The sequence below is a fragment of the Geotrypetes seraphini genome, chromosome 7 (assembly GCF_902459505.1).
Source record: "Geotrypetes seraphini chromosome 7, aGeoSer1.1, whole genome shotgun sequence".
In the NCBI taxonomy this organism is placed as follows: Eukaryota; Metazoa; Chordata; class Amphibia; order Gymnophiona; family Dermophiidae; genus Geotrypetes; species Geotrypetes seraphini.
In genome coordinates this window covers 2,854,701-2,880,072 of record NC_047090.1, presented here as the reverse complement: position 1 = coordinate 2,880,072, position 25,372 = coordinate 2,854,701, and the positions used below count along the sequence as shown (strand labels likewise).

At 44.0% G+C, this 25,372-nt stretch overlaps 1 protein-coding gene across 1 annotated transcript in view; it reads right to left on the bottom strand.

The window, feature by feature from the left end:
• The window catches only part of BTBD11 (BTB domain containing 11), a 352,073-nt gene extending 328,170 nt beyond the window's left edge, over positions 1 to 23,903 (bottom strand). Inside the window, exon 1 of the mRNA XM_033953005.1 lies at positions 23,048 to 23,903. Within this exon, the coding sequence (XP_033808896.1) occupies positions 23,048 to 23,903 (856 nt within the window). The remainder of the gene's footprint in view (positions 1 to 23,047) is intronic.
• Between the last annotated feature and the right edge of the window lie 1,469 nt (positions 23,904 to 25,372).

The following is a 25,372-nucleotide window of genomic DNA, read 5'->3' as shown; positions in this document are numbered from 1 at the left end:
CACCAACGGAGACAGTGTAACAGAGGTATCGGTGGGAAACACCTTGGCATCCAGCGACCACAACATGGTTTGGTTCCACCTCAAGAAAGGATTCACTAGGCCAAACACATTGACCAAGGTTCTAAATTTTAAAGGAACTAACTTTCAGGGCATGGGGGACTACATCTACAAAGAACTGCAAAACTAGAACACAACAGACAACGTGGAGGAGCTATGGTCAACTCTGAAATCTACCCTGCAAGGAGCAACCAACCTATACATCAAAACCAAGAGCAAACGACGCAAAAAAAAAAAAAAATAGACCACAGTGGTTCTCCGCGGAGATCTCAGAACTAGTACAGCAAAAAAAGAAAAGCTTTCATAAACTATAAACAATCACAACGACCCGAAGCTAAGGAAACCTATCTGGCCAAATCCAGGAAAGTCAAAACGACAGTCAAAGAGGCCAAACTCCGGATGGAAGAAAACATAGCTAGGCAGATAAAGAACGGGGAGAAATCCTTTTTTTAAATATGTTAGCGACAGGAAGAAAAACACAGGCGGTATTGGGCGCCTAAAGAAAGCTGACGGCAACTTTACAGATTCGGACGTAGACAAAGCAGAACTACTCAACAACTACTTCAGCTCAGTCTTCACCTGCGAAGCACCGGGATCCGGTCCTCGGCTACAGACAAAGGGGAATTTGGAGGACCCATTCCGTGACATAGAAATTACTGTGAGCGAAGTCTACCAAGAATTATCAAAATTGAAAGTAAACAAAGCTATGGGCCCGGACGAACTACACCCTAGAGTACTTCAAGAACTGAATGATGTCCTGGCAGAGCCGTTAGCTGTACTCTTCAATCTTTCCCTAAGCATGGGTAAAGTTCCCCAGGACTGGAAAACTGCCAATGTTATCCCGCTCCACAAAAAGGGATGCAGGTCAGAGGCTGAAAATTATAGACCGGTGAGTCTCACATCGATAGTGAGTAAACTCATGGAGAAATTGATCAAGAACAGATTGGACACATTTCTGGATGATGAAAGATTAAGGGATCCCCACCAGCATGGCTTTACAAAGGGAAGGTCTTGCCAATCCAACCTGATAAGCTTCTTTGACTGGGTAACAAAAAAGCTGGATGAGGGTGAGTCCCTGGATGTCGTGTATTTAGACTTTAGCAAGGCTTTTGATAGTGTTCCACACCATAGGTTATTAAATAAGATGAAATCATTAGGACTAGGAAAAACACTGACAGCATGGGTACAAGATTGGCTTAGTGTACATGTAATGAAGCTAAGGGGGGACAGGTTCAGGACTAATGTCAGGAAGTTCTGCTTCACTTCAGAGAGTGGTTGACACCTGGAATGCCCTCCCAGAGGGGGTTATTGCGGAATCGACCGTCCTAGGCTTCAAGAGCAAACTAGATGCATATCTCCTTAAGAGAGGCATATAAGGATATGGTGGACTATAAATTACACTAGGTGTACAACTGGCAGGGCCTCCGCGTGTGCGGATCGCCGGACTTGATGGACCGAAGGTCTGATCCGGAGATGGCAGTTATGTTCTTATGTGTAAGACTTCAAAGAGTAATGGTGAATGGTATTCCCTCAAAAATGTCAAAAGTGACCAGCGGAGTGCCGCAGGGTTCGGTCTTGGGCCCGATGCTATTTAATATCTTTGCTATGGAATTACATTATTTGCCGATGATGCTAAACTATGCAACATTGTGGGCAGAGCAACAGAACCTGATGGCCCAACCAGGCCCAACACTATGGAACAGGACCTGCTTTTGTTGGAACAATAGTCCAGTACTTGGCAACTAAACTTTAATGCCAAAAAATGTAAAGTGATGCATCTTGGGAGCGGAAACCCATGCAGAACATACACCTTGAACGGCAAAAACTTAGCAAGAACCACTGCAGAAAGGGACTGGGGAGTTCTCATCCGGGAAGATATGAAAGCTGCCAACCAGGTGGAGAAAGCTTCAGCAAAGACAAGACAAATGCTGGGTTGCATCAGAAGGAGCTTTATCAGCCGAAAGCCTGAAGTCATACTAACGTTGTACAGATCCATGGTGAGACCTCACCTGGAGTACTGTGTCCAGTTTTAGAGGCCACATTATCAAAAGGATGTGAAGAGAATGGAGTCGATCCAGAGAATGGCACCTAGGATGATCTCAGGACTTAAAGACATCCCATATGAAGAACGTCTGACCAGACTACGCTTATGTTCTCTCGAGGAGCGCAGAGAAAGGGGAGACATGATAGAAACATTCAAATACATCACCGGTCGAATTGAGGTGGAGGAAGGAATCTTTTTTCTTACAGGTCCCACAGTGACAAGAGGGCATCCGCTAAAACTTAAGGGGGGAAGATTTCATAGTGACACCAGGAAATACTTCTTCACCGAACGGGTGATTGATTGATGGAATAAACTTCCACGCCAAGTGTTCGAGGTCAGTAGTGTACCTGACTTCAAAAGTTGATGGGACAAACAGGTGGGAGTGCTACAAAGTTATGCATGAAAGAGGGGTACACCAGGGAGGGAGGGTTCTTAAGTGGGCAGACTTGTTGGGCCGCCGGACCTCTTCTGCCGTCATACTCTATGTTTCTATGTCTCGAGGCAGCACGGATTACGGATAATCACGGGAACAAAATGACATGATATTGTTCCTTTTCTACCACCCAGGTTCACAACTTTGAAATCATGGATCTAAGACAGTGGTCTCAAAGGCCACCAGGTACTATTTTGAGGCCCTTGGTACGTTTATCATAATCACAAAAGTAAAATAAAACAGTTTCTTGATCATATGTCTCTTTAACTATAAATTGCATTATTATTAAGACTTAGCCAAAAAGAAAGATTTATAAACTATAAAGAGTTTTACCTCATGCAAAATTGTCATTTCTTTAATAAGACATTAATTTTTTTTTCTGAAGCCCTCCAAGTGCCTACAAATCCAAAATGTGGCTCTGCAAAGGGTTTGAGTTTGAGACCACTGATTTAAGAGAAAAGGGGGTTATAGTTAACGTAGATGCCCTCCCGACACAGTCCCAAAATGGAAGCTTTCCAAAACCCAGACAAAGTGCCAGGTTTTGAAAAGCCATCCAGACACGTCCTCTATAAAGAGGACGCGTGTTAAGGTAAATCCGGACGTCTAGTAACCCTATGTATCCCCTCCTATGGAGAGGGCCTGGAGTAGATGTCTCTTTTCCTCATAGGACCAAAGCAGACATGACTTTACTTTTAAGGTGCTGAATTCAAAATCTATCATAAAATAATATAGCTTAGCTACATCCCCTCTGGGTAAGGTCTCTCATCTTTTGTAGTTCGGCCTTCATTAAACACAAAAGCGTTCTGCTGCTCTTAGCTTACAACACCTCCTCAACTTGAAAAACTGAGTTGGAATACTGTAGTTATATTGTAGTCTGAAGTTACAAATGGATTTCACATTTTAAACTTCAAAGTTGACTTCTTTTCAGTGGCAATGATATTTAATTCATCTGTGGCCATAAGATTGCTTCATTCACCTTTTACAATTATATTTCTCCAGTAAATGCAATGCTTGTGAAAGGATCAAGTTCAGATATACGGGATATTAAAATCTTTAATTTATCCACAGAATAGGTATGATTTAAGTCAGTGGTCTCCAACTCAAACCCTTTGCAGGGCCACATTTTGGATTTGTCGGTTCTTGGAGAGCCTCAGAAAAAAAGAGTTAATGTCTTATTAAAGAAATGACAATTTTGCAAGAGGTAAAACTTTTTATAGTTTATAAATCTTTCTTTTTGGCTAAGTCTTAATAATAATATTGTCATTTATAGCTAAAGAGACATAGGATCAAGAAACTGTTTTATTTTACTTTTGTGATTATGATAAACATACCGAGGGCCTCAAAATAGTACCCGCCGTGCCGCATGTGGCCCCCAGGCCACGTGTTTGAGACCACTGATTTAAGTGGTATTAGGGAAGCTTCTTCAGACTATTTCAATGTACCTAACAGTACTGCAGAATTCAGACATATGAGATAGTTAGCTGAGGTGCCCTTGCTGCCCTGTCCTCACATAATGGTGAATGCAATGGTTCAGTTAGTAATATTCTTAAAAAAAACTAAAACTTTTGGGCCTGATTCTACAAACAGCGCCTTAGTTAGGCGCTATTAAGGTGACATCATTGAGGCCACCTAGCAACACCTCACTAAAATTCGTTCAATTAACTAAAATTCAATTAACTAAAATGGAAGGGTAACTGACCATACCACTGAAGTTAATTGAATAATTGATTAAAAAAATATAATTAAGTTAGGCATGTAAGTCCACATGGCACCAAGCGACACCTAAGTATAGATGCCTTCTGATGCCTACCTGAAAACTAGACGTGGTTAAGGGTGGAGAATAGGTGGATTGACGTAGGCGTCGCTAGGCATCCATGTTAGGTGCCGGTAAATTAGGCCATGAAAACCCTGGCCTAATAAAGTGGCGTCCGCCTCTAGGACTCCTAGCGATGCTCAAGCATGTCTGAACGCCACTAGGTGGGAATCTATAAACAGCACCTAGCGGTTGATTGACAACCACGCCGAGTAGGCGTCATTTATAGAATCAGACCTGTAGGGCCCTATTGTGTAAACTGCGCTGAAAGTTAGGTGCAGGTACCTGCCGAGATCACACCTACCGGCGTCTAACTTAATTGTTTTAATTGGCTTTAATTGGTGAGGTAATTGAACTCACACCATTTAAAATACATTACAAAAAAAAAGTAGGCGCCGTTCTGCACCTACTAAGGTAGGCATCAAAATCAAAGTAGGTGTGTTTAGGAGCAGAGATGGCCTTAGGCATGACTAGGCCCCACTATGTGTGATTCTCTGAAAAACTTAGGTGCTCCAATAGAATTCACATCCATAATGTGCAAATCTTGAGAATACCAGCGTCAGGGTGTGGGCTTCGAAAGCATGCTGTCAACATCGACTGGTTCACCCTAGTGATACTCCTTTATAATTTAACATATACAGCATCTTCAATTAAGCAAATCTATCCCCCACCCCAATCAACCACTCAGGGCAAAGGTATTTGGTTTGAGTTCCAAAAATCTGCATCTCTAAGTGGCCACTTTACAGTATCAGATAAGTGCTTATATGGCCCAAAACACAGCAACAGTTATGCAATTTAAAAAAAACCTACATATTTGTTCTTTACAAGACTGATGTCTAAAATAACACATTAAGGGTACAAAGGGGTGCTGGAAAGTTCTCAGCCCAACCAGGACGAGAACGACATGGATAGGGTTCAATCAATGATCAGTCACATTGTCAAACAGAGAATTTTATTTCTGCAAATTGGCACTTAACAAAATAAGATAACACTCTTTCAAGGTACAGTGGCAAAATAACTCTCAGAATTTAAGAAGTTGGATGCATATGGCTTGGATTTCTTTCTATGTAATGACAGAAGTCTTGTTAGATAATATCTTATTAGCTTCCTACGAGGGGGTGCTGAAAAGTTCTCAGTCCACGTGCCAATTTGCAGAAACAAAATTCTATGCCATTCTCTTCTTGGTTGGGCTGAGAACTTTTCAGCGTCCCCTTGTATGTAATCAAAGTGAGCCAAGTATAGGGCAATCAAGCCATTGTGACATCACTGATGTGGTTCAAGTTGATTTAAAATTTCTTACACCGCCCAATCAGGCGGTGAACAAATTCATAAAAAACATACATTGGCTAAAATACAGATTTAAGATGACAGAGCATCTCCGGGAATGACGATAACATTCAAAGACATTTAAAACCATGACGAATGGGGACGAAAGGTAAATGGGCAAAAACTACAATTTTCAAGGTAAAAGATAACGTTTAGGGAAAAATCAATAGGAGGGGATACTGGAAGTAAAATCATTCTCTTATTGGAGGAATGGGGCATTATGACATCACAATCTCAGGTCTGGCTACCAGAGATTGAAAGGCTTCACACTACGAAGGGGTGCTGAAAAGTTTTCAGCCCAACCAAGAAGAGAACGACATGGATAGGGTTCAATCAATAATCTAAAAACAATGCCAAAGCATCAAATTTTGTTTCTGCAAATTGGCACGTGGGCTGAGAACTTTTCAGCACCCCCTCGTAAGAAGCTAACAAGACTTCTGTCGTTACATAGAAAGAAATCCAAGCCATATGCATTTCTCCAGTAAATACAATGCTTGTGAAAGGGGCTAGTGTTTTGCTCCATAGAACAGCTGGTAATGTGGACAAGATTCATCAGAGATGCTGTTCAAAGGAATGACATGCCAGAGGCTTGGCATGAACATGGCTTTCTGCATGAATCATTCTCCCTCTGGTCACTTATGTGTACTGATAGTAAGAGTATAAAACCAGTCCACACTTCTTGAATGTGACTGAAGGAAAGCGGAAGGAGCAAATTGGAGACATGAGGAATGAAAACAAAATGACTGTCACAGGAAATCCATAGATACAGTTACAAAAGATGTCAGCTGAAATCAGCTGGGAAATAAAGCCCATAAGAACGCTTCATTTCCCTGTTAATAAAACAGCAGTGAAATATTAAGTTTTCCTTGAAGTGGTCCCAGAGGAAAGACAGCCCCATTCCAGGCAAAGGAGGCGGCTACATATTTAGACAACTCAGGAAAAGCCACTGCTAAAGATGCAACAGCTCCGGGGAACATCTCCATTTCTACTGTACCCCTGTAAATGGACCACAGGTTCAAAGAATATGACAGGTTTGCCCAAATTCAGTCCTTGAGGGCTGCAAGCAGACCAGGTTTTCAGGATATCCCTAATGAGAGAAGTCTGCATACAAATCGACGTAATGGGCATGTAAACTTTTCTCATGAATATTCATTAAGGATTCCCTGAAAACCTGGCCTGTTTGCAGCCATTGAAGTTGGACAAGCCTAAGCTACGAGATCGGAAATCCTTTGGAGACTCCATATAACGCCAAAAGGACCTACCTTGAAGTAGCCTACCCAGGATCACCCACTGCTCAGGACACACCCAATCAGTTAGGTTTTCTGGTTATCCACAATGAATATGCATGAGATAAATTTGCATCTACTACTTCTACTGTATACAAATCTTTCTCATCCATATTCTTTGTGGACATCTTAAAAAGCTGAATGGTGGGTGTTTCCAGAGGCCTGGGTTGAAGAGCCCCTGTTTTAGAAAAATATTCATGTGTAAATATTGGCATGTACTCAACTCTAGAATGATCTTCTACTCCTTTTAAGGAGTTCCGGTTCACTTCAACTTTTTCGTAAATCTTTAAAAACCATTTTATTTGCCAAACATTTTGAAAATTAAACTTAGTCTCATTCTTTATGGTTTTTATTTGTTAAGTTAACTATTGTAAACCGAGTCAAGCTTTCTTGGACTGAAGTCTCGGTATATAAAGCCAAGCCTTAGATTAGATTAGACCATAAGAACATAAGAAGTTGCCTCCGCTGAGTCAGACCAGAGGTCCATCCTGCCCAGCGGTCCGCTCTCGTGGCAGCCCATCAGGCCTAATTGCCTGAACAGTATCCCTGACTAATTTTGTAACTGCCTCTAAACCTCTAATCCTATCCCTATTACCTACCAGTAGTTCCCAAATCTGTTCTGGGGAAACCCCAGCCAGTCAAGTTTTCTGCATATCTGCAATGAATATTCTTGAGATCAGTATGTAAATACTGCTTCCACATCCACACCCACACACCTTTGAATTTTCAAATATACGAGTGCATTTTTGGTCAGAAGAAACATTCACACAAAGGTACGGGTGGGTACTTCTTCTTGGATAATTTCAAAGTGAAAATACAAGTATGGGAATGGACCATGATGCCAACCAGTTCATTGGCATGCTTTTATAAGTGTCTAAACCACAGTTTAATTTATATTAAACAATTTTCTTTAGCCACTTAATCCCCTGAAGAGTTGTAATTATTTATAAGGCAGTTGCAATAAATACAGTACTGACAGTATTAGGATGCTTTTTCTCCCCTACATCTAATTACTTCATTATTAATGTGATGGCCCACTGTTATGAAACTACATCTTGTCCCTGAGTCTAAGTATTTAGTGAAGGAATGGGGAAGCAGAACTGGTGCAAGAATAGCGGGCGTCCTAGGAGAATCTTCAGCTTTTTAACCCCCTCAATTAGTTTAACATAGAAACATGATGGCAGATAAAGGCCAAATGGCCCATCCAGTCTGCCCATCCGCAGCAACCATCATCTCTTTCTCTCTCCGAGAGATCCCATGTGCCTATTCCAGGCCCTCTTGAATTCAAACACAGTCTCAGTCCCCACCACCTCTTCTGGGAGACTGTTCCACGCATCTACCCCCCTTTCTGTAAAAAAGTATTTCCTTAGACTACTACGGAGTCATCGCCTCTTAACTTCATCCTATGCCCTCTCATTGCAGAGCAGCCTTTCAAATGTTTGTCGGCCTCCAACCTACAATTCCCCATACCAAGATTCTGAATAAACTCGACAATCACGATCATCACATAAACATCCTATCAAAAGATTCAGGTAAAATTGTGGCTTATTGAGTTTGTGTGGATGCAGTGGCATAGCGAGGGTAGGAGGCACCGGGGTGGTGGATCCCCCCCACACCCTCCTCTCCGCCCCTTCTGCGGCCCCCACACCACATTCACGCCTGCTGCTCACGCCAGCATTGGCTTTCCCTCTGATGTCGGTTCCTGGAAGTAATTTCAAAGAGAGCCAGGCACATAGCATGCTCGCACTGGTGAAGATTTAAAGAGATACAAAGGCGGGGAAGGGAGGGCACGAGTGTGGCATGGGGGGGGGCAGAGAGGTGCCAACTCCCCACTAAGATGGCGCACCCCTACCCCCTCTTACTACACTACCGTGTGGATGTCACAACCTACTGATTTGCTTTGACTGCAACTGCATTTTGCTGTTCAAGTTTCAAGTTTATTTAATTTCTTTGATTAATTCGCATAATCCAAATTCAATGCGATTTACATAAATTCAAAATTAGGTAAAATAATAAAACCAACAAACATAACATTCAATACTAATTCCGTAATACATGTAAGGAGGGAGGCGGCTAACAGCAATTGGCATAAATACAATTCTAAAAAAAAAAATAAAAGTCAAAATAAAACAAGGGGAAGGTCCAAAGACGCAGAAGGTTGGGGAACAGGTACCCGCTTAATTCTATTAGATCAATCTTCCTAGAACTATTATAGGTTAGAACAAGTCTATTGGAAAGCGTCCTTGAATAGCCAGCTCTATAGGAGACTTTTAAACTTGCTCAGTGATTTTTCTTCTCTTATATTAAATGGGAGTGAATTCCAGATTTGAGGGGCTGTGGCAGAAAAGATCCTCCTGGGAAGGGGCTGAATGAGTTAAACTGAAAAGTTCCATGACAGAACACAAAAGGCTGTGGAACGCACACAGCAACCACAACGAAAGGAAATTCAATAGGGAGCATATGGTATTTGAAACATGCTTTGAAACCATAATAAATTTGCTCCGACACTCATTCGTGGCTCTGTTCTATGGACTTTTACATCACTCACGTTACAAAGTAACACATGTAAGTCATTTATATATATAAAATCGGAGGTATGTATGCGTGTATGTATGTGTGTATGTGCCGCGATCACGCAAAAACGGCTTGACCGATTTGAACGAAACTTGGTATGCAGATCCCTCACTACTTGGGGTGATATGTTCTGGGGGTCTCGCGGCCCACCTGCACACGTGGGCGGAGCTACAAACAGAACATCAGATTTCACCCATTCATGTCAATGGAAAAAATGTAAAAAGCTGCCATTCTCACAGTAATTCAAAAATGACTTGACCGATTTGAACAAAACTTGGTATGCAGATTCCTCACTACCTGGGGTGATATGTTCTGGGGGTCTCTCGGCCCACAACTCTATGTTGCTTGCTCAAGGGTGGGTTCACCCAACAATTTATATGTTCTTACTACAAATGTCGAGTTACATGACGTGATGTGTCGTAGCTCAAATAATTGGCCTGAGCTCGGGTGAACAAAGCTCAGGCCAATTATTTGAGCTACGACACATCACGTCATGTAACTCGACATTTGTAGTATATGTTTTTATTTGCCCCTGTCCTAAGATCTATGTGGGCCAGACCACCCATCCCTACAGCATCGCACCCAATTTCTGGGTGTCCCCAACCTTCCCCTACCCCTTCCATGGCCATGCCTCCTTTGGAGTTGCGTACTATGAAATTTAGGCACGCATGTTAGAGAATAGGACTAGGGCAGATCCACGCAGAATTTCTAATGACTGCCAATTAAGTGCTTAACGCCAACAATTGATGGGTAATAATGACACGGTGACAAAATTCATCACTGTTCCCGTCCCCGCGGATAACCGCGGGAAATAATCCCATGTCATTTTCTAGTGTCTATTTCAACCTTGGTCCTTCTACACCAGCATTCTTCAGAGCAAAGCTTGTGGGTCAGTGGTTGTGGCCATTCATACTCTGATTCTTCCCTCTCTCCTTAAAGAATGACATGAAGATGGTTTTCCGCGGTTATCCGCGGGGACGGGGACGGTGATGAATTTTGTCACCTTGTCATTCTCCAATGGTTATCACCTAATTAGCTAATTACTTTGCCCGTAAATCTGCACCCAACTTTGAGCGAACTCTGGGGGCAAGAAGGAAGCTCATAACACCGCTCCTTTGCTATGAATAAATTAGAAAAGGTTTTTGATTTGTTTTTTCACCAAAAGCAGTCAAAACGGTGCACAGTCCTGAAGAGGCTAGATTCTATAAACCCATAGTCCTCTCCTTCTGCAATATTAATTCCCCCCCCCCCCAGTACTTTATTCTGTTTGAATGAAAAGAAACAAACGCAGCCTTCCACTGTTTTCAGAAACGTTTGATCAATAGCTTTGAACCTTCACAGGAAATTAGTTTCATTTCATGTGAAGCATGATGAATGTGTAGCAAGGCTGGGAGAATTATGGACCTTGATAACAATGCTGGTTTATTTGGGCAATTATTTCAGAAATAGCCACATGTATAAACGGAGCCATTTTAATATGTATGCATAAACACTGATTTTAGGAAGCTGCTATTTGCATACGACTATCCACACCATGCAGAGATTTTAAGAGGGTGTGGCTTGGATGGAACCAGTTTTACACAGGGGGAAAAATCTCCATGTTGAGTTTTACAAAGGCACGTATAGATTTTAAGAGGACTCTTTTCAGCCACTCTCTTTAATCCCCGATTGTTTATTTTCACATTGAAATGAAACCAATTAAAATTGCAGCCCAACAACTTAATTGATACCACTTACACAGGTCGGCAGGGCTGGCCCTGCCACTAGACAGACTAGGCCTCTGTCTAGAGCAGCAGAGTTTGGGGGTGATGGCACAGCTCCAGCATATCTGAGAGACCTTCTTCCTGCTGAGTTTGCTACTGCCACTCCGCCTACCTCCTCCCACACCGACTGAGTTAATGCTAAATTTGTGTTGTGTTTATGTCCTGCCCTCCTCCTCCTCCAAAGCACACTTCTTATCGGAGGCAGGATTACCTTATTTGCTAAGTCTAAAAAGAGGACACCTGGCCCCACCCATGCCCCATCCTATCCCACCCCTGCCCCACCCACAGTGCCCTGCCTTGCCCCTGTTTCCCACTAGTCTTGCCCCTAAATGCCACTCCCCCACCCCCCAGCACAGCCTCTCTCTCTCCCAACCCCCCACCCGGACCACCCCGGAGTCGAATATCTTCTCCGGCGCTGCAATTTAAAAACTTCAGTTAGGCGGCAGCCAACATCGTTAGCAACATGATCTTTCCGACGTCGGCCTGCCCTGGAAGTGCTGCAGAGTGAAGGCTTCCAGGGCAGGCCGACGGCAGAAGAATCATGGTGCTAACGCTTCCTGCTGCCTGTAGTTTTTAAATTGCAGCACCAAAGAAGGTACTGGGGACAAGGGAGACTCACAAAAGCCATACCCAACTCTGGGGTGGGAGCTAGACTGGAGCAAGACAGTCCAAAAACCAGACAAACTTCCTCCATTCCAGAAAATTGTTCAGACACGCGGACAGTCTTCTAAAAAGAGGTAAATCCAGACATCTGGTAACCCAAATCGGAGGGGAATGGAACATGGCAACACTTCAGTGCAAGCCTGTGCTCACAGGGTCCATGATCTTCTTTAAATTGGGGCTGGTCCAAGAGGAGATAGAAGTGTGGCAGCAACCCAGAAACATAGAAGCATAGAAATACGATGGCAGATAAAAGGCCAAATGGCCCATCCAGTCTGCCCATCCACAGTAACTATTCTCTCTTCCTCTCTCTAAGAGATCCCACGTGCCTATCCCACTCTTTCTTAAATTCAAACACAGTCTCTGTCTCTACCACCTCTTCCGAGAGACTGTTCCACGCATCCACCACCCTTTCTGTAAAAAAGTATTTCTTTAGATTATGCCTTAACTTCATCCTATGCCCTCTCATTCCAGAGCTTCCTTTCAAATGAAACACTCGACTCATATCTCCATCGTATCTCCCCTCTCCCACCTTTCCTCCAAAAGTATACATATTGGAATCTTTAAGTCTGTCCCATACATCTTATTACGAAGACAATGCACCATTTTAGTTGCCTTCCTCTGGACCAACTCCATCCTTTTTATATCCTTTTGAAGGTGCGGCCTCCAGAATTGTACATGATATTCTAAATGAGGTCTCACCAAAATCTTATACAGAGGCATCAATACTTCCTTTTTCCTACTAGCCATACCTCCTCCTATGCACCCTAGCATCCTTCTAGCTTTCGCCATCACCTTTTCAACCAGTTTGGCCACCTTAAGATCACATACAATTGCACCCAAGTCTCGCTCTTCTGTCATGCACATAAGTTGTTCACCCCCTAAACTGTATCCATATACATAGGATGAGTAGGATGGTAGCCCAATGCCCTGTTTGATAAGGGGCACCATTGGTAGTCTTGAGCATGTGTGAACCAGTAGCACCGCATCGTTCTCCACCAACACTACCTACCCCCTCTATCCGGGACATGCATGAACATAAGCAATGCCTCTGCTGGGTCAGACCTGAGGTCCATCTCGCCCAGCAGTCCGCTCACGCGGCGGCCCAACAGGTCCAGGACCTGAGCAGTAATCCTCTATTTATACCCTTCTATTCCCTTTTCCAGCAGGAAATTGTCCAATCCTTTCTTAAATCCCAGTACTGTACTCTGCCTTATAGCGTCCTCTAGAAGTGCCAAACTGTGTCCTGAGTGATTGCCCTGTATGCCCTACATCCAGCAGAGGAGGGAGTGAGAGAGGGCAGAACCATCAACATATCCAGTGGAGGGGGCCCCATTGACACACACAGATGCAACTGTTGTCCGTGACTACAAAGGCTTTTTAATGCCAACATTTTAAGATGTAAATTAGGTATGAAATGAAAAGGCCCGACCTGAAAATATACATAAAGAATCCCCCCCCCCCTCTTTTACAAAGCCACGCTAGCAACTGTTGAGCGGCAAAAGCCCCGAAGCCCTTTAAATTCTTATGGGCTTCGGGACAGTTACCTCAGCAGCAGCCACTGGCGCGGCCTAGAATGTACAATAACTTCAAATTCTATATATGGCACACTTAGCACATGTTAACAGCCCAAAGCTCAAAAAATGGGCGTGCTCCCTTTATAGAATTTTGCTTAGTGCCGATTCCCACGCCCAAACTTTAAGTGCCGTAATTACGCCTGCTGAAACCCAATATAAATGCTAGCGCTCAAACTGTGCGCGCAACTTTTTGAAATGCCCCCGACATATCCATGCCCCTTCCACTACCATGCTTCCTTTTGAGTTGCACACTATGGGAGTCAGACATGCTGCCTCATAGAATAGCATGCAGACAGATGTGTGCCCAAATTCGAATGGGTGCCAATTAACATCAATAATTTGGACCCAATTATTAGTGGTTATGAGACTGTTATTCAGTTTATTTGCACACACATTTCGGGAGCATGCCTAAATCCAGGCGCTCTACATAAAATCCGGGGGAATGGGCCTTAAGTGCAACATTAACTATTAAGGGTCTGTCCAGCATTCAGCGCAGATGTACCTCAAGCCATCTGTTGAGGTGGCGACCAGGAAGCGACTTCAGACAGAGATCCAAGGCCGGCGCAAGCAGCAGGTTGGAGCTGCTACTTGTGTCAGTGGAGAGTTAGAGGCATGGGGGGGGGGATAGGCAAGGTGGGCACACAGCGGATAAGGACCAGGGGAGGTGGAGAGATGAGATGCCAGCGCCCCCGCCAAGATGGCGCCTGGGGAATCTAGGCATAGTGCACAAGAAAGACCTGCATTAAGATGTGCGAAGCCCAGATTCAGTGGCGTAATAAGGAGGGGGAGGGGGGCCAGATTGCCCCAAGCGCTGTCAGCATAAGGGGCAATTCTCCTCCTCTCCACCTCCTCCCCCTATACCTCTAAATGTTCACCTGCACGAGCAGCATCTTCCACTTGCTGCTCACGCCGGCCTCAGCGCCCTTCTGATGTCAAGTTTCAAGTTTTATTAATTCTTGATGAATCGCCTATTTAGTTTCCTAAGCGATGTACAATACAAATTTAAAAAGTAACAAGTAATACAATAATAAATAAATAACAAATTACAAAAAAGACAATACATGAATAGGGAGGAAAGGGAGAAGTTACAATTTCTTTTCAAAAGTTAAGGAACATATAAAGGAAAATAACATAAGGGAAACAGGAATTTAAAATAGCAAGTTAAAAGGAAGTTTAGGTTAAAAAAATCATAGATTAAAAGCATCTTTGAAGAGATAAGTTTTTAGGGATTTTTTAAAAGAGGCAAGATCTTTATCATTTCTAATATATTGAGGGATGGAGTTCCATAAAAGAGGTGCTGTGACCGAGAACATATCCCGTCTCCTGGTCCCGATTATTTTCATAGATGGAACTGTTAATAAATTATTGGAGGATGATCGAAGAGTTCTAGCTGCAGTGTATGGAATAAGCATCCGTGTAATAAACTTATAAGTTAGGGCTTTGAAAACTAGAAGAAGCATTTTGAATGTGATTCGAGAGTAGTGCAGTGTATCTCAAACTGTGTGCCGAGGCACACTAAGAAGGAAGAGAGGCGCCTGCCAGCTGACTTCCTTAAGCGGTACAGCGCCAGCATCGCCCGATTTGCCAAAGGCCTGCATGTTTCCCCCTTTTCTCTAGTGTCCTCCGGCTTCCCCCTTGGTCTCACCGTTAAAGCTAATTGCAACAGCCTGCAGAGGATCGCCGGTAGGTAAAATGATTTTATTTTCAATATTGTGATTGAAATGTTTCAGTTTTGAGAATTTATATCTGCTGTGTATATTGTGTGTATATGAAAAATGAATGGAAAAAAATTGCATTACGATTAGTAAAAGGGATGGGATCTTGGGCAGAGCTTGGGTGGACCTAGGGAGGTCTGTGGTTGGGGTACTCAGTTGATATTTGTTAGACTTCGGGGGTATTTAGCTTGAAATATTTGAGAAACACTGCTGTAGGCAATGAGCTGGCGCCAGGGCCCTCCTTCCCTGCTGGCACCCCCTACGGGCGTCTCAGGGCCCATCTAGAGAGCCTACGCATATGCACTGCCGTCGACGTGATGATGTCATGCATACACGTGATGTCATCATGGCGACATTCACACCCTTCTGGGTGCCTCAAGCCGTGGCCAGAACCTTTAGTGTGCCCTGGCTCGAGAAAGTTTGAGAGACACTGGCGTAGTGGCTGGCCCTGTGACTAAAATTTAGGCTTGGCCATTTATACCAACTACAATCTGGTGTAAATGTGGATCGGGCATATTCTACAACAGTGTGCGTAAATTTATAGGAACGCCCATTACCCACCTGCGCCCCTCCTGTGGCCACGCCCCCTTTCAAGATCCATGCATTGGAATTTACGTGCACCACTTTATAGAATATGCGCACGTAAATTAGAATTATAGCCAACTGATTCCGTAATTGCTTATTAGTGGCTAGTTATTGGTGCCGATTGGCTTGTTAAGTAAGTTGCATGCACAATTTGGTTGCCATGTCTATGGGGAAAATGCAGTCTTGCAGAAAAAAAGGTGCTGCTGGATGTTTATGAAAAGGAAAAACACGAAATCCAAAAGTAGGTGGGTAGAGAATGACAGTAGTATAGATGAATGTTCCTTCAGCAGAGGTGGGACCATGGCCAGAAATTCACATCTGATCTTCTTCCTGGGAATTTCACATGATTTTTTCTGTCTTTTTTTTCCCTAAGGATATTACAAATATATATTTCCAAAAACGAAGGCTGTCCGAAGAACATAAATTTTCATGCAAAACGTTTTCAAAAGTGACTTATATTCATGGAATGTCAAACAGATGTGATCATAAATTAATGGGCAGAACAAGAGCAGGTCTTCCAGTGCACCAGACAATAATCACGCTGGTTAGGCTACTGAAAAGTAGTACCACCGATACCAGAAACAAGAGATTTTCCTTCTCTCTAATAACTTGCAATAAATCATACCCCTTCCCTGAGAAAGAGTGAAAGAAAAAGATAGAAAGAGCGAGGGAACGAGAAAGAGTGAAAAAGAAAGATAGAAAAAGCGAGGGAACGAGAAAGAGTGAAAAAGAAAAACAGAAAGAGCGAGGGAACGAGAAAGAGTGAAAAAGAAAGATAGAAAAAGCGAGGGAACGTGACATTCATGGAATATCAAACAGATGTGATCATAAATTAATGGGCAGTGCACCAGACAATCACGCTGGTTAGGCCACTGAAAAGTAGTACCACCGATACCAGAAACAAGAGATTTTCCTTCTCTCTAATAACTTGCAATAAATCACACCCCTTCCCTGAGAAAGAGTGAAAGAAAAAGATAGAAAGAGCGAGGGAACGAGAAAGAGTGAAAGAAAAAGACAGAAAGAGCGAGGGAACGAGAAAGAGTGAAAAAGAAAGACAGAAAGAGCGAGGGAACGAGAAAGAGTGAAAAAGAAAGACAGAAAGAGCGAGGGAACGAGAAAGAGTGAAAGAAAAAGACAGAAAGAGCGAGGGAACGAGAAAGAGTGAAAGAAAAAGACAGAAAGAGCGAGGGAACGAGAAAGAGTGAAAAAGAAAAACAGAAAGAGTGAAAAAGAAAAACAGAAAGAGTGAGGGAACGAGAAAGAGTGAAAAAGAAAGATAGAAAAAGCGAGGGAACGTGACATTCATGGAATATCAAACAGATGTGATCATAAATTAATGGGCAGTGCAACAGACAATCACGCTGGTTAGGCCACTGAAAAGTAGTACCACCGTTACCAGAAACAAGAGATTTTCCTTCTCTCTAATAACTTGCAATAAATCACACCCCTTCCCTGAGAAAGAGTGAAAGAAAAAGATAGAAAGAGCGAGGGAACGAGAAAGAGTGAAAGAAAAAGACAGAAAGAGCGAGGGAACGAGAAAGAGTGAAAAAGAAAGACAGAAAGAGCGAGGGAACGAGAAAGAGTGAAAAAGAAAGACAGAAAGAGCGAGGGAACGAGAAAGAGTGAAAGAAAAAGACAGAAAGAGCGAGGGAACGAGAAAGAGTGAAAGAAAAAGACAGAAAGAGCGAGGGAACGAGAAAGAGTGAAAAAGAAAAACAGAAAGAGTGAAAAAGAAAAACAGAAAGAGTGAGGGAACGAGAAAGAGTGAAAAAGAAAGATAGAAAAAGCGAGGGAACGTGACATTCATGGAATATCAAACAGATGTGATCATAAATTAATGGGCAGTGCAACAGACAATCACGCTGGTTAGGCCACTGAAAAGTAGTACCACCGTTACCAGAAACAAGAGATTTTCCTTCTCTCTAATAACTTGCAATAAATCACACCCCTTCCCTGAGAAAGAGTGAAAGAAAAAGATAGAAAGAGCGAGGGAACGAGAAAGAGTGAAAGAAAAAGACAGAAAGAGCGAGGGAACGAGAAAGAGTGAAAAAGAAAGACAGAAAGAGCGAGGGAACGAGAAAGAGTGAAAAAGAAAGACAGAAAGAGCGAGGGAACGAGAAAGAGTGAAAGAAAAAGACAGAAAGAGCGAGGGAACGAGAAAGAGTGAAAGAAAAAGACAGAAAGAGCGAGGGAACGAGAAAGAGTGAAAAAGAAAAACAGAAAGAGTGAAAAAGAAAAACAGAAAGAGTGAGGGAACGAGAAAGAGTGAAAAAGAAAGATAGAAAAAGCGAGGGAACGTGACATTCATGGAATATCAAACAGATGTGATCATAAATTAATGGGCAGTGCAACAGACAATCACGCTGGTTAGGCCACTGAAAAGTAGTACCACCGTTACCAGAAACAAGAGATTTTCCTTCTCTCTAATAACTTGCAATAAATCACACCCCTTCCCTGAGAAAGAGTGAAAGAAAAAGATAGAAAGAGCGAGGGAACGAGAAAGAGTGAAAGAAAAAGACAGAAAGAGCGAGGGAACGAGAAAGAGTGAAAAAGAAAGACAGAAAGAGCGAGGGAACGAGAAAGAGTGAAAAAGAAAGACAGAAAGAGCGAGGGAACGAGAAAGAGTGAAAGAAAAAGACAGAAAGAGCGAGGGAACGAGAAAGAGTGAAAGAAAAAGACAGAAAGAGCGAGGGAACGAGAAAGAGTGAAAAAGAAAAACAGAAAGAGTGAAAAAGAAAAACAGAAAGAGTGAGGGAACGAGAAAGAGTGAAAAAGAAAGATAGAAAAAGCGAGGGAACGTGACATTCATGGAATATCAAACAGATGTGATCATAAATTAATGGGCAGTGCAACAGACAATCACGCTGGTTAGGCCACTGAAAAGTAGTACCACCGTTACCAGAAACAAGAGATTTTCCTTCTCTCTAATAACTTGCAATAAATCACACCCCTTCCCTGAGAAAGAGTGAAAGAAAAAGATAGAAAGAGCGAGGGAACGAGAAAGAGTGAAAAAGAAAAACAGCGGGTAAAGGAAATCACTCGCGGTCTACTCCGACCGCCTCTTCCTGTAGTAAAGCCGGGCTACACCAATCAGGAGCTGCGTTGACACGCAGTTCACAGGGGAACACTGTACAGAATTTGATCCCTGGTTCTGATTTTCTTAGGGCTCCTGACACTGAGGTCACTTTTAGCATGGCTATAAGATGGCCGCATTTTCCATTTCCTCAATTAATGGCCACATGTTCATTTCTCAATTAGTATGTGGCCATTACTGTAGAGCTCTTACCGACGCCTGTTTCCCAAATGGTAAGGGCTCCCGCGCACACCCCCCGTGCTAAAAAATAAAAAGAATTTTTTTGCACGTGGGAAGCATGCGCTTATCCAAAAACGGGATTGGGTAAATTGAGAATACTGTGGTCCCCAAAATCCTCGTGGTTCTTAAAACAATCTGCTTACCTTGCGGGTGATCGGAATCCTTGAAGTTCATGGGAGTTAAAATGAGGATCCCTATGGATCCTACACCATGGCCGCTTTTTTTTAAGGCCATGCGCTTTAGCTCCGGATATCCGTGGGGCCCCCAGGTAGAAAGCATTTGGGGCAATGGGATGCAGAAAAGCTGGGCACAACAAAAGAAAGAGCTAGGATGAGACCGCAGGAAATTTATGCAAACCCGCGCCAGCAAACCCAACCACAAACAGAAAATAAACCAGCAAAGGTAGAAGTTAAAACGCGAAGCCCATGGAACTAAAAGCTCAAGACCTTAAAAGAAAGCGGCCATAGTGTGCCGTCCCCAGGGATCCTTTTTTTTTTTTTAAACTCTGGTGGACCTTACAGATCTTGTTCACTCTACAGATCCTCGTTTTAACTCCTATGGACCTCACAGGGGTAGGGGGTAAGATAAGGATACGCGAGGGTGAGTGGGACCCGTGAGGTCCACAGGAGTTAAAATAAGGATCCCCAAGGACCCCATGCCACAACCTTTTTCTTTAAGGCAGTACAGATCCACATGGTTTGTGGGATCCGCTAACTACCACGGGATGCCTGAGCATGAGTGGATTAACTGCAAGGCAAACCTCTCGCCTCCTAATTACTCTGCTAATACAGCACCTTAATGCTTAAAGGCCCATGTTAAAATCCTAATGTGGTTCATTGCACCGTGCCAGAATCGCACCTTGTACGACACATCCCTTGGAACCCCCACCGTGCCATGGCCATAAAGAGGGGGACAATGTACCAGGAGCAATTTTGGAGTCTCCCTTGCATTCTGTGTGGCTGCACCACTCACACAGCCCTCAGTTCACCCCTGGCAGTTCAATAAAAAGATATCTAAATTTTGCACTTGAAACAATGGAAGGTGAAACCTAAGAATGCAAAGCGTCAGCGGACAATTTCAACCTTGCTTTACCTGGGTGTTAGCAGCTCTCCAAGTTTATTTAAAAATTTTATTAAACACCTATCCAATACTAAGCGTTTTTTACAAACATAAAACTTGAGGGGAGAAACCAATTTAAAAACAAAAAGACCTTTAAAAATCAAGACATATGGCGGAACATATAACAACAAATACAGTTCTGAACGCCCCAGAACTCGAACGACTTGGAATCCAAACTTTTTTTTGTAGTAAATTTTGTCTTGGAATCCGAACGCCCTACACATTGTATGTGTGCATTTGTGCCCCAGAATCGGAATGCTGCTTTGGAATATTTGTTAATATTTTACCTTAAAATCCAGTGTATTTCCTGTTCAAATTTGAGTTTGTGGGACCCAGGAACGGATTAATCCATTTTCTATTATTTTCAATGGGAAAAATTGTTTTGGAACTCGAACAGGGTTCTGGAACGGATTAAGTTCGGATTCCAAGGTATCACTGTACATTAAACATTAGAAAGAGGGAAGAACTATTCTGTTTGGCATGGCTATGAGGAAAAAAAGTCAAATATCAGCACATAATAACAAACTATTATTAATCTTGACTGGGGTTGCTATTCAGCATATCACCAATAACTGGAAAAATTATACTAATCTTAGTTATACATTTTGGTGGAATTCGGTATGCCATATTTTTAAGATGGGAAAAGCAATTGCAATACAGAAAGGGAACTATAATAATTTTATAAAGATCTGGGGACCATTGGAACGATATTGTAAGGAGTAAACATCATTTTCCTTGGATGAATATATGTACACATGGGGGGGTGGGGGGGAGTTTTTATGGAAATTTCACTAAATTATATGTTTATATTATATTTATGATATAATTGATTATAATATTTGAAAGAAGGTGGGTGGGACGGGATATAATTTTTATGTTTGTAGAATTATATGAGAATTACAAGTGTTATTGTTGTTACTAATGATATATTCCTGTATGCTTGCTGTAAGTTTTCAAAATGAATAAAGAATATAAAAAATAAAAATAAAGAGGGGAGAACTACAATGGCTTATAGGAAAGAAAATGCAAGAGGAAAAAAAATAGGGCCAAAGGGGGAAATAAGAGAGTTTGAACCAATGAGAGCAAAGCGGAGGATTCAATATTCAAAAGTGTCTTTAAATAAGAAGCTTTTTAAGCTTCCTTTAAATTTTTCTCGATTATGTTCTGCTTGAAGATGAATGGGCGATGCGTTACAAATTGTTAAATTACTGTTGTCCGGCAAGTGTTGACAATTTTTAATGGGGGGGGGATCCCAAAGCAGGTGCCGATTGGATGATCTTAGAGATCTGTTAGATTCTCTCAGTTCTAACCACTAGGCTAAGTCTCCACTTCTCTCGCCCATATCTCCAGCTATCAGTTAGAACCAGCCATATTAAACCCGTGCTTATAAATACAGCAGGAAAACAGCACGGCTGCACCTGGCAACTATGATTCAGCCTTTTAAAATCCCAAGGGGGGCGTGTGTGTGCACGTCTTGTCTACACACATGCTCACAGGTACATACGGGACTGAAAAGCGTACTTTCATAAAAATCTCTGGATTATATAAAGAACAAGAAATGAAAACACAACCACAAAAAAAAAGGTGCGACGAGTCGAAGCACCCACTGGTTAATGTGTGCTGTTGTGTCGGGCCAATCCCTGCTGTGGGCTGACACAGAAATTGCGCCACAGATGAAGGCAGATCCTAGGACTTACATTTCATACTGAATCACGCAGGTGACTAGCCAAACCACTACAGAAGTTGTGTTTTTTTAAATGTATAGTCCCTTTCTGTTTCTATACACCCTCCAGTGTAAAACAGAAGCATTCATTTCTACAAGCCTTGAGCTAGGGACCCTCTCACTGCTGCACAAACGACTGTAATGAGAGAAAGGCACCAGTAAACCTTCCTACAACTAAGTACCAAAAGATGCAAGAAAGACTGAATTTAATACACAGAAGCACACTTAAAAAAACAACCCCATGAAATACTCTACATCGGTGGTTCCCAACTCTGTCCTAGAGGACTCCCAGGCCAATCGGGTTTTCAGGCTAGCCCTAATGAATATGCATGGAGCAGATTTGCATGCCTGTCACTTCTATTAAATGCAAATCTCTCTCATGCATATTCATTAGGGCTAGCCTGAAAACCCGATTGGGCTGGGGGAACCACCGCGCTACATCACCTTTGTTCCCGGGCACAGGTTCTTCCCGGTCCTGCAGCAGACCACACTTTTCTTTGACTGAATGTGGCGTTCCATGGAAATGAATGACTAAAAACTGCCGTCTATACCCCTGCAGGCACTTAGCTTCAATACAGTCTCCCCTGGCTCTGACTCAAGGTCAAATGGTAGGGGGGGTTTAAGCTTGTCAAAAAGGGCAAGACATCTCCTGGAGCATTATTAGCTGACTGAATGGAAACAGCCTAGCCAGCCAGGTTAGCCCCTCTTAAGCCGTCATCAGGTCCTTGCAAATTTTGGCTACACACTTTCCAGCCCCTCTTCAGCCGTCATCAGTCTTGCACATTTACACCAGTGGTTCCCAAACCTGTCCTGGGGGACCCCCAGCCAGTCAGGTTTTCAAGATATCCCTAATGAATATGCACGAGAGAGATTTGCATACCTGTCACTTCCATTATATGCAAATCTCTCTCATGCATATTCATTAGGGATATCTTGAAAACCTGACTGGCTGGGGGGGTCCCCCAGGACAGGTTTGGGAACCACTGGTTTACACCATAAACCTACCTGCAAACTGCATGCAGCATAATAGGAAAGTTCAGGCAATCAAGGAGGACTCACCACTCGCGTTCTTGCCACAGATGAGATGCTGGTGGGGCTGCAGCAGCCCCCACAGCTCCGGGTCGCCGCCGATCACCTGCTCCAGCGACTCGGCGGTGAACTTGGGCGCCTCGCCCTCTTGGTCGGAGCGGGGCATGGCCAGCAGCCTCCGCTGCACCTCCCTGAAGAGGGTCTCCAGGCATGCGGTCAGATAGATGGCCGAGTGTTCGTGGATCCTCAGGGCCACCTTGCTGTCCACCATCCAGCGGTAGAAGCGGCCCACCGAGTAGGTGAGGCCGCAGCGGGCCGACTTGCCCCGGCTGAAGCGGTCCCCCGTGCTCATGTTGTAGAGGGACAGCGCGCTGAGCGCCGCCGAAGTGCAGCTGGCGGCCAGGCTCCAGGCCAGCGCGATCTCCATCGCGCTCTGCACTTCGTACTTGGTGCATTTGGCGAAGCGCAGGCTCAGCCGCCGAGCCTCCTGGGCGATCCGGAGCAGGGCTCGGCCGGCCAGGGAGGACAGCCTGGCCGCGGCGTCCTTGCTGGGAGCGGCCAGCGCCGGCTCCTTGCCGAGCAGGGCTTCCACCTCCTCCAGGGTCCAGGGCACCTCCTCGAGGTCGGGCAGCCTGGAGCACTGGCCGGAGCAGTCCAGGACCTCGGAGTCTTCGGCCAGGACAGTGTTGACGGTATCAAAACTGTTGTGTCGGCTGTGCATGGAGTCCGTTAAACGCCAGCGGGGGGCTCCATGGGGGTAAACCGGGTGAGAATCGGAACACAGGGACAAGTTGGACGACCTGACGGAACCGGCAGCTCCACCATAACCAGAATCCAGGGTCAAATCCTCCAGCGTCCTCGCGGCTGTCTTACCTCTCCTTGCCATAACTGCACTTCATGCTGCACCGGAGAACTACAGGGATGAAAACCGAGGCGCCGCTTCTCTCTGCTTCAAGAGGGGAAGAAAAAAAAACCCCAAAATCTTGCCGAAACGAATCCGTAAAGAAAAACGACCGCAACGAAAGCGAGCCACCGACCCTTCCACCGCAGATCCCTGCAGTGCAATAGAGACGCGCGAGCGGGACGGCCAACCTAGCGAGACCAGGCGGGGCTATGCAAAATAGGCGAACCGGCGGCCAATGGAATCCGGCTCTGCTACGCGAGGTCGCCGCCCATTCGGCAGTAGGGAAGTGTTGGGGTCTGGGCGTGAGATTGTTCATTTCCCCCCCCCCCCCCCATTCTGCAGTGCTCAAGTGTTAATAACTATTGCAACCATCCGGGAAGGTCCAGCTGGTTGCATGATGTAGATTTTCCAGCACCTCCTTCCCTGCTTGTGGCTGGATGCATGGAAGGGATGAGGGTTATCTTGATTTGCCAGCATCTCCTCTCGCCCCTTTACCACTGGCAACCATATTTTGCAGTACCAGAAGAACGCAGTGTCTACGGAGCATTTAAAGATGCCCCAGGGGTACTTGATAGGAGTAGTTTCTTCAATGTGGTAATGGCTCAGGGTTCTTGCCTTTTCCTGGCTTATCCCAAAAGTCCGCTTTTAGGGAGATTTGGAAATGGCATGTCTTTTGCAAAAATATTCGTTTAATCACGTGACAAATCAAGTGATACTTAAAATCATTACTACAAGCTATTATTCTCTCTTCCTTTTTACTGCAGGCTCTTAATTAATTAAGTTCCCCCTGTTTAAAAGAAATCTGTAAACTGTGATCTGTGCCATATTTCAGAAATGCACAATAGTAGTAAGAACATAAGAACATAAGCAGTGCCTCCGCCGGGTCAGACCATAGGTCCATCCTGCCCGGCAGTCCGCTCCCGCGGCGGCCCAAACAGGTCACGACCTGTCTGAATCACCAGAAGGGGCTCCCTTGCCACCTTGGTTTCCCATTGAAGTCCTATCTTCCCATCGAAGTCCTAACCCTCCGGTCTTGCACATGCACGACCTGTTGGCTTTCTATACCTGTGTTACATCCCAGCACCTCTCTCAGTATCCCACGATCCCTTTATCCCTCAGGAATCCGTCCAATCCCTGTACCGTACTCTGCCTGATCACTTCCTCCGGTAGCGCATTCCAAGTGTCCACGACCCTTTGGGTGGAAAAAAACTTCCTTGCATTTGTTTTGAACCTATCCCCCTTCAGTTTCTCCGAATGCCCCCTCGTACCTGTTGTCCCCTTCAGTCTGAAGAATCTGTCTCTATCCACCCTCTCTATGCCCCTCATGATCTTGAAGGTCTCTATCATATCTCCCCTGAGCCTCCTTTTTTCCAGAGAGAAAATGGCTCTCAAACAGAATGATCACATAAGGCTTGATTCTCTATGGCTTTTCGCCCCTTCTTGTGGAAAGA